This window comes from Orussus abietinus, unplaced genomic scaffold (assembly GCF_000612105.2).
Source record: "Orussus abietinus isolate OABI.00-Male unplaced genomic scaffold, Oabi_2.0 scaffold403, whole genome shotgun sequence".
Taxonomy (NCBI): domain Eukaryota; kingdom Metazoa; phylum Arthropoda; class Insecta; order Hymenoptera; family Orussidae; genus Orussus; species Orussus abietinus.
Genome location: NW_019394560.1, coordinates 68,431 through 78,364, shown reverse-complemented (window position 1 = coordinate 78,364; position 9,934 = coordinate 68,431). Strand labels below are relative to the sequence as shown.

General features: G+C 46.1%; 1 protein-coding gene across 1 annotated transcript; it reads right to left on the bottom strand.

Moving 5' to 3' along the window:
* Positions 1 to 4,981: 4,981 nt before the first annotated feature.
* On the bottom strand, positions 4,982 to 8,874 carry LOC105701473 (BAG domain-containing protein Samui; the record flags this gene model as incomplete). The annotated part of the gene is given in 2 exon segments (XM_023432712.1): positions 4,982 to 8,168; positions 8,633 to 8,874. Coding segments are annotated over 2 exon segments (2,574 nt in total).
* Positions 8,875 to 9,934: the final 1,060 nt, after the last annotated feature.

The window sequence follows — 9,934 nt, the reverse complement described above, 5'->3', positions numbered from 1 at the left end:
TAGATATAATCAGGGTTGGGTAGGTATAATACGTTATGTAATATACATGATTTTCTACGTGAGCGCGAAGTATATTATACCATATAGCGAATACGTATTTCTGTGAATAAACCCACGTGAGGTGAAAGTGCGAGAAGTGAGCGCTCTCGTCAATAATACGTAATAAACGTCCTGTAAACTACGCGGTCTGCGTGGTATACGTGAAAAACATCAAAAGACGTCGAAGAACGTGAAATTACTCAATTCTGTATAGAATAACCCTTTCATATCAGCTTAAAACTATTCAGGATATCCTTCCGTGCGTATAGGGCTCGCGTCTCGCCGGCCGCCATCTTGGCGTCCGTTCTCCTGCATTCCATAGTCCGTGGTCGTGGACGCCCGGGCAGGGCGGAACGTAAATAGATTTAACATTTTGCGAACTGGCCCGGGAGGGGAAAGCGAGAACAAGAGTAGAGCAAGTCTCCAGGTGCACGAGCACTATTAAGATGCGCTCAATCGTGCTTTACAAGACCATAGAAGCAAAAAGACTCGAGGTACGACGAATACGACGCAAGAACGAGGATATAACCGATGTTAAAATTCTCGAAGGATTTGTGAGAATTTATGAGTTCATTTTTCCAAAAATTTACGTTAAATGTCTATACGAAGTTTAAACAAAGAATTGAACTTTCATGGACATTTCAGGACCTTTCTTATACGGGGCATATTCACGTTGTGAAGATTCAAATGATTCGGTGTTAACAGTTTGGAGAAAGTTTTATAAACGAGACCCTTTCACATCCCATTCAATTTCTAATACCAAAATAATCGTAATCTCTTAAAAAAGATCGTTAATATCCTCTATATCCTTTTACACGTACGTAAATTATAACAATGCCTCTCCATTTCAATAATTTCTCGCGTCTCGTCCGCCATTTTGAAAACTCGTTCAAGAACGATCGACCTCTTCGATGTTAATTTCCCATCCCCTTAACTTTCTAATGCCAAAATAATCGTAATCTCTTAAAAAAGATCGTTAATATCCTCTAAACCCTTCTACACGTACGTTAATTATAACAATGCCTCTCCATTTTAATAATTTCTCGCGTCTCATCCGCTATTTTGAAAACTCGTTCAAGAACGATCGAACCCTTCGATGTTATTTTCCTATCCCCTTAAATTTCTAATGCCAAAATAATCGTAATCTCTCAGAGAAGGTCGTTAATACCCTCTAGACCCTTCTACACATACGGAAATCATAACAACGTCTCTCCATTTCATTAATCTCTCGCGTCTCGTCCGCCATTTTGGAAACTCGCTTACCTTGAAGTTTGAAGGTCGCTGGAAATGCTCCTTGAAGCTGGGGGACCGTTCGAAGTGCTCCTTGAAGTTGGAAGGTCTATCGAAGTGTTCCTTGAAGTTGGGCTCGAAGAAAGACTCATCGTCCACGTCGAATTGTCGCTTCAGCTCTTTTAAAAGCTCGTCTCCGGATTTCCCTCTTAGTCTGTCGCCAAGACTAGATTTGTCGCGAAAAAAGTGCGACATTTCCGGCGTCCCTGTAGATGTCTGCAGGAACACCGGCTTCCCTTCTTCTAGATTCTCAGTTTCGGCTCCTTGATATTGAAAATCAAGAGAGCACTGTTAAGGCGTTACGAAAGGGTCATTCTATATATACATTATATATATCCGGGTAATATATACGCACAGAATCTAATCCTCGATTATATTCTCGTTATTTTATCTAGGTAATAAATACGCACAGAATTTAATCGTCGGTTATATTCTAGGTTAGATTCTCGTTATATTAGCCGGGTAATGTATACACAGAGAATTTAATCGTCGATTATATTCTCGTTATTTTAACCGAGGAATATATACACAGAGAATTTAATCGTCGATTATATTCTCGTTATTTTAACCGGGGAATATATACACAGATAATTTAATCGTCGATTATACTCTTGTTATTTTATTCGAGTAATAAATACGTAGAGAATTTAATCGTCGATTATATTCTCGTTATTTTAGCTGGGTAATAAATACGCACAGAATTTAATCGTCGGTTATATTCTAGGTTAGATTCTCGTCATATTACCCTGGTAATATATACGTAGAGAATTTAATCGTCGATTATACTCTGGTTATTTTATACGAGTGATAAATACGTACAGAATTTAATCGTAGGTTATAATAACCGGGTAATTTATAAGTAGAGAATTTAATCGTCGATTATATTGTAGGTTAGATTTTTGTTACATTGTCCGGGTATTGTATAACACTATATTCTTCAATTATATNATATGTAGATTCGATCCTAAGCATCTCGATCGACCCTTAAACTCGGATTAACTGCATTTACACCCGATAAACCCCGGATATTGAGCACGATGGAGACGTAATCATAAACTACGTCTCCATCGCACTCCTAAATCCTGGATTTATCGGATCCGAATCCAGTAAATCGCATTAACAAATACGCAGAATCGACCTTGAGCGTCTCGATCGACCCATAAATTCAGATTTGCTAAATCCAGCCTCAATAAATCCCGGATTTGGAGTACGATGGAGACGTAATCATTAACCACGTCTCCATCGCACTCCTAAATCCTGGATTTATCAGGTCCGAATCCAGTAAATCGCATTAATAAATACGCAGAATCGACCTTGAGCGTCTCGATCGACCCATAAATTCAGATTTGCTAAATCCAGCCTCAATAAATCCCGGATTTGGAGTACGATGAAGACGTAATCATTAAATCACAGAGGGTGATAATGAAATTTGTCACGAAATCGTCCTGGAAAATTGTTGAAAAAGCGATCGCCCCCAACCATAACCGTTTCCAGACCCGTTTACACGGCGGGTTTATTTAAAAATTAATAAACGTAATATTTAACTATTTTAAATTCACGAAAGAAATGTTTAAAAATGTTAAATTCACGAAGAAAATATTTTTAAAAACACTTTGTACATTGAATTTCTTCTCTCGAGGGGAAAACAGGTTTATAATAATTTATGGAGCGCATAATAAATAAAGGGAGAGAGAACTCACGATCACGATGATAAGACGAAGGAAGAAAAACCGTTCCCGAGATAAGGAGAGAACAGCAAAGAGAGTTGGTTCAAAATCGACGCGGATCGAGTACTGAAGAGGGAAGAAGAAGAAGCGCGAAGCCCGGCGTGCCGATCCCCTCTCTGGGGTATCTCCCTCTCTCTCGCTCCCCTACTCCCGGCCGCGTGCCCTCTCTCTCTCTCCCAGGCGCCTGCGCGTCGGTCGCCACTTTGCCAGATTTTTCTCGAGTTACTGCGCACCGCGTTGGACTTGGGTAAATAAAGGAAAGGAGAAAATCTGCTCAATGATTTCCTTCCTCTTTCACCAGACAGTGTTTACAGGAAGTTTACAGATCCACTTCAAATTCCCCAGGACCGGATTTGCGTAAATTTCCGAAGAAACAAGGAAATCTGCTCAATGATCAATTTTTTAACACCAAAGTTATATTTCGTAAAGGTTAGGTTTTCTTTTATGTGCCGATATAAACGGATGTTTAAGATCAGCTTTAGGAATTGTTAAAAAACACCGTGGCATCGCAGTTGGGGTTTAGAACCTGAGAAATACAAAAGACGAGCATTTATGTCGATAGGAACGCGTATTCAATATTATCAAACGTCGAAATGAATTTTAAAGATTCGATATAAAGTCTTGGGGTTCACTTTGATAGTGATGATTAACCGCATTAGATGTAATCGAATGTCAAAGTCAGCCTTAAGAATTGTCCAGGAATAACGCGACATACTCGGCGACCCAGTGGTCTCGTTGGCTCGGGTGCCGGGGCCGACCGTTCGCGTGGGTGGAAACTGTGAAAATTATTACACCGGTAGACGCGCTTCCGAGAAGCGAGCTCCGGCTACTGTGCCGAGAACTGCCGAGCGCCGTCGAGAGCTTTCGAGCGCGGCCGAACGCGGCCGAGCGCTGCCGAGCGCTACCGAGCGCGGCCGAGCGCCGCCGAACGCCGCCGAAAGCTGCCGAATAAGGTTTTTCAATTCTTTAGAATTTAAGAGCAATATAACAAAATGTCTTTCTAATGAATGTAGTGCTACCGGTATACAAAAAGAAGGCATTCATGTCCGCCACTGTACATCGTTCCACAAATGGGTCCGGGATCTTTGAATAATGTACAGTGGTGGAGAAAAGTGTTTTTGTCTCCGGCGAATATAGCGTTGCCAGTAATACAAGAGAAGGCATTAATGTCTGCCACTGTACGTCATTCTATAGATAGATTCAGGATTTTATTAATCGCGCAATGACCATTAGGGTATTCATGAAATATAATTTTTTGACACAATTAGCAGAAAATGGATTAGTGTAAACGAGAGGAATATAAAGGGATACGTTTCGGTAGACAGGAAAACACGTACACACCCAAGCTTCAATCGATGAACCTTTAATTACACGATACAAACGGCTAATTAACACTTTACCGCTCGCCGAGTCGTCGCTAAACTGTCAATTAAACCTCGAATTACACAACAGTTTCGCCATCACTGCATTGTACATCCCACATCGTATAAACGGGTCTTGAAACTTCGCCGAATTTCTGCGTTTGAACGCGATCGCTAATTCGTGAAAATTACGGGAAGAGCATCTGTGGCCTAGTTCACATCATCAGGATCACTTGGTATGCATATTTAAGGTGTGGATTTATTAAACCATCGGTGTAAACGGCTCTGTAAAGTCTTAGGAAGGTTCGCTCAAAATGTGAGTATCGTACCGCCTTGGAACGTCATCGTTTACACTGCGAGTTTAATAAAACTACGCCTTTGGACAGCGTACCAAGTGATCGGTGTAAACTGAGCTCATGTCCCAGTAACATTTCCATCGCACTTCTAAATCCCGGATTTATTGAGTCTGGATCCAGTAAATCGCGTACCCATCGCAGTAATAAATATGCAGATTCGATCCTAAGCATCTCGATCGACCCTTAAACTCGGATTAACTGCANGTATAAATGGTTCCTCTTCAGGTAGTAATCAACCTTGAAGAGGCGACAATATGACTTCTACAATTAGTTATAAATCTTGAAGAGGATCCCAGATGGCTCTTTTTCAGTTAGTTATCAACCTTCAAAAGGGATCAAAATGACTCCCTTTCAGATATTTATCAACCCTGAAGAGGGACCAAGATGGCTTCTCGGCCTCGGGCCGAAGAGTCAGCGATTCCGATTGCGGTTCTCTATACATATGTATACGCGCCTATTTATATAAATATATATGTATATATTTATAATAAGTTATTATCGATCGATCTAGGGCGACCCAGGATCCAGGGGGTCGTCGGGGGGTCATCGGCGTCGTCTTCGAAGTAGTTGCGTGATGTTGAAGTGCGAAGCGTTGATTAAAAATGAGGTGCCTCGAAGCAGTAATTGAAGATGAAGTGCCTCGAAGCATTGATTGAAAATGAAGTGCCCCGTAGCATCGATTGGAGATAAAGTGTCTCGAAGCATTGATTGGAGATAAAGTGCCTCGAAGCATCGAATGGAGATGAAGAGCCTCGAGGCACTGATTGAAAATGAAGTGCCTCGTAGCATCGATTGGAGATAAAGTGTTTCGAAGCACTGATTGGAAATGAAGTGCCTCGAAGCATCGATGGGAGATAAAGTGTCTCGAAGCATTAATTGGGGACGAAGTGCCTTAAAGCATTGATTGGAGATGAAGTACCTCGAAGCACCGATAGAAGATGAAGTGCATCGTAGCATTAATAGAAGATGAAGTGCCTCGAAGCATCGATCGAAGAAGAAGCGAACCCCCAGATCAAAGTCCCCCGGGACCAAAAGTCCGCCCCAGCTCGGTTTAAGTATCGTCCTAAACCTTGGAATCAGGCCCTGGTAGTGGAATCGCCTCCTGGGAGCTGGCGACCTGGTCGGCTTTCTTCTTCTTCGTCCTCTTCGTGGTCTTCGGGGACTTGGAGGTATCCGGGACCTTCGCCACGGCATGGACGTTCTCCTCCTGGGGATTGTCCGATTGCCTCCCTTCATCCTGCTGCTCCTTCTGTTGCCGAAGACCTTGCTGAGGATCCTGCGGAAGATCCTGGTCCTGCCGGGGATCTGCCACCTCCTGCTTCGCCTCCAGACTCCGTTCCCCCTGAGGATTCCCCAGCTCCCCATCCTGGACCCTCTGCACCTCCTCCTGCTGCCCCTTTTCCTGGCGATCCTCCCCATCCCCCGTCTGTGAGGTCCCCGAAGATGCAGTCTGCCCACCCTGCACCAGGTCCTCCCCCTCCTTGCACTTCGTCTCCGAGTCCAGCTCCCGTTTTCCTCCCCCCTCCTCGTTCCCCGGCTCCTGCCGTTGCTCCTGTGGCTGACTTTGCTGACCAGGAAGCGGCACCTTCGACTCCAGCATGCTTATACAATTCTGAATGCTCCGGATGGCGTCCTTCCTGGCCTGCCTGACGTTCTCCTTGCCGTCGGTCTCGATGTCGTCCAGCTTGATCAGCTCCCTCGTCAGCATCTCGTCCAGATAGATGTACTGCTTGTCCTTCCTGGAGGAGCCCTGGTAGGCCCGGACCTGCTCCGTCAGGCTGTCCACCTCCCTCTGGACCAGGGCGACCCTCTCGAGGGGGTCCTTGACGACGGGCTTCTGTTTGGGAGGTTCCTTTTGTTGCTGCGGTTGTTCCTGGCGCTGCTGGTACTGTTGAGGCTGTTGAGGCTGTTGAGGTTGTTCCTGGCGGTGCTGGTATTGCTGAGGTTGTTCCTGGCGCTGCTGAGGATGCTGTTGGTACTGCTGCTGGGGTTGATGCTGCTGCGGATGCTGTTGCGGGTGTTGTTGGTGGGGTTGATGCTGCTGGGGATGCTGCTGAGGGTGTTGTTGATGCTGCGGATGCTGTTGATGCTGCTGCTGTTGATACTCCGGATAGTACTGGGGCTGTTGAGGCTGCTGAGGATGCTGATGCTGTTGGGGATGCTGCGGTTGCTTGCCCCAGGACCTCTCCTGGTCCCTCCTGGGCTGTTGATAGCTCCTAGGATCCTGGCCACTCCACCGCGGTTGTTCAAAGGGCGCCTGGTCCTGGTAGAAGCTGTCCTGGAAGTGGGGCGGCCACTGGTGGGACCTCCCCCCGAAGTGCTGTCCGAAGTGCCCTGGCCTGTGGAAGGGATGCGAGGCGGGAGGCGAGGGCTCCCTCCTGGGGAAACTCCCCTCGAGGGGGACGTTCCTGGGGACGAAGGGCTCGTCCCGACCCTCCACGTGGATCGGGATCACCCGGACGTTGGAGGGCGGCGAGGGCGGCGGCGGGGGCGAGGGTGGAGGTTGCTTCGAGGTCTGCGAAGCGGCGCCCTCGCCCTCGCCCTCGCCCTGGGGATGCCGGGGCGCTATGTCCACCCTGGAGACGAAACGCTGAGACTGCTGAGGCTCGTTGCTCGCCCGATTCTCCGGAGGAGCCGACATCGACCGCTGGTTGCGATTCATCTCAGGTTGGCAATCTTGCCTGGGGAGGTCCGCGGTGTTGCTCGACTCGTATCGCCTGGGGGTGGCACCCCTGCCGCGACGCTCCGGGATGAACAGCGTGCTGCACCAGGTCCTCGGCTCCAGGTCGGCCCCGGGCTGCGAGGTGGAGTATTCTCTGGGAATTTCGCTTGAAAAGTCACCAGGGTCACTAGCCTCTGGGGCGCTCGGGGGGAAACTTTCTTCCGGAGGGAAGTTGGCACTTCTGTAACTAGTTTCAGGCTCGCTTTCTCTGCGGGAGGTCGGGACTCCTCTGGAAAAGTCCCTAGGGTCCCTAGCCTCGTATCTGTTGGGATCGAATCTATCCTCAGGAGTGAAATTGCCACTCCTGTATCGAGTTTCAGGCTCGCTCTCTCTGCGGACGTTCCAGACTCCTCTTTCGGCTTCTCTTGAAAAGTCCCTAGGGTCACTACCCTCGTGTCTCTCTTCGGGGTTGAAATTGGCACTCCTGTAACGGGTGTCAGGCTCGCTCTCCCTGCGAGCTCTCGGGTCTCCCTTTCCACCTCCTCTTGTAAAGTCACTAGCCTCGTATCTAGGGTTGTATTTTCTACTCTCTTCCGGAACTAGGTTCGTACCACTGTAACGAGTGTCAGGTTCAGCTTCTCCGTGGGAACTTGCCTCGCTGCCTGTGGTTGCTATACTGCTTCCACTGGCTTCGCTGAAGGCATCGTCTTCTGGATTTTCTCGATTTCGTTGCCTGGAATATTTACTGCGTTATATTATTCTGGTAACCTAACCTAGACTAAGAATATATAATCGATGACAAAATTCGCTTTTCGATCTTATGAGAATTTAATATCTTTTTCAGGGTCGTTAACAAGAATCGTGATTTTTAATCACGATTAAAATCATGATCTTTATTGTCGATATCCTCATTATTTAAATAAACTCCTTGTTTAGGGGTTCGGTAAAGCCAAGTAGACCATATCGAATATTTACATCCAAGGCAAAGAAAATGTATGAAATTCCTGATATCAAAATAACAAACTAATAAAAGATTTGAGTAAATTACATTTGAGAATTAATTTAAAACATAAATTCTCAGAGTTCCCCTGAATTTTCTTAAATTCTCTAGGGATTTTACAAAGTACTGTAATATTCTTGGTTATGTTACTTGAATTTAAATTCTACTTATTTTTAAAATGAATTTAAAAACAGTACCGTGGCCTACGGTTGACAGGACTGTTGCGAGGGTTGACCGAACTGTGTCGACGATTGGCACGACTGCGTCTTGTGCCAAATGGCTCGTCCCAGCTTGAATTTAGAAGGTGCTCCGCAAACTCAGGGTGCCTCGAAGCCAACTCGTCTAGTCGACTCTTCACGTCACCGTGGCTACCGAAGTCTTCGTCCTCGAATGGAAACCCCTGGAATAAAAGGAAGTCTTTGTTAACAGGTTCTTTCATTTTTATACAGTAAATTCTGCAGTTATCAAGTTAAATTACATATTCAAGATTTTCATACAATATAAACCTTAAACTAGTGACTAAAAGGCTAAAACGATGCAAATTCTACTCCTCTTAGTTAACGTTCTATCGCTCCGATAAGGATCCGACAGCGATGAAATGACGTTACATGAAATACACTGTATACATTACATGAAACGTACTCTAAAAGTAATTTAATAACTCCATGAAAACCTAGCAACAAATTTCTAGGTTACCCCTTCCAGTTTGAAACCGAATCTTTACCTAAACCGACGTCTTCTCCAGAAGTTTCCCAGTCTTAATCCGTTCGCATGTTGAACAACTCGTCCGAAATTCGCCTCCAGGATTTCAACGTTCCTTATCCTGTCGAGAATCCTGCAGAATCCTGCGTTGCGTAATCCGCGATTAGCGTTCGAGGAGAAGCAGGAAGAGCACGCGAGTTCTGTGCGAGGAAGAACGTCGTAGAGGTTATGGTCGCGCTGCACTCGGGGGCGATCCCACCGAGAGTATAACCAAAAAAGCGTCGACGGAATCGCGGAGGAGCTCGTACGTCAGCGTCCGAGTCCGAGGAACCGCATGAGAGGACTGCGGATACGTACCGGGCCGCGCTGGCGCAAGATGACGAGTCAAAACATGCTGGGGGACTGGCGGAAACTTCTCGAAAGATCCAGAAGGACGTCCACGGAGAATCTGAAAGATCTCGCAAGATCTGCGCTACTCTCGGCGCGGGAGGGAGAGAGAGAGAGAGATGCGAGCCGAGAGTTCCCGAACGCTCCCGAGTGGGCCCGAACCTAGCCGGCCGACGAGGCGCGCCAAAACTCCCGAAGTTTGAATCTCGACGAGCTGCGCGCGCCAATACGCGGCAGATTCAAATTTCACGACAGCTTTTGGTCGAATAAAAGGGTCATTCTGTATACATGAAACGTGTAAATATTTATAAAACTTTTCTCCAAACTGGGTGCTTATAATTATTTGAATATTCAACCCGTGATTATGGAGTCTAGAAACTCGCGATATTTCAATTCACGATAAAAATATA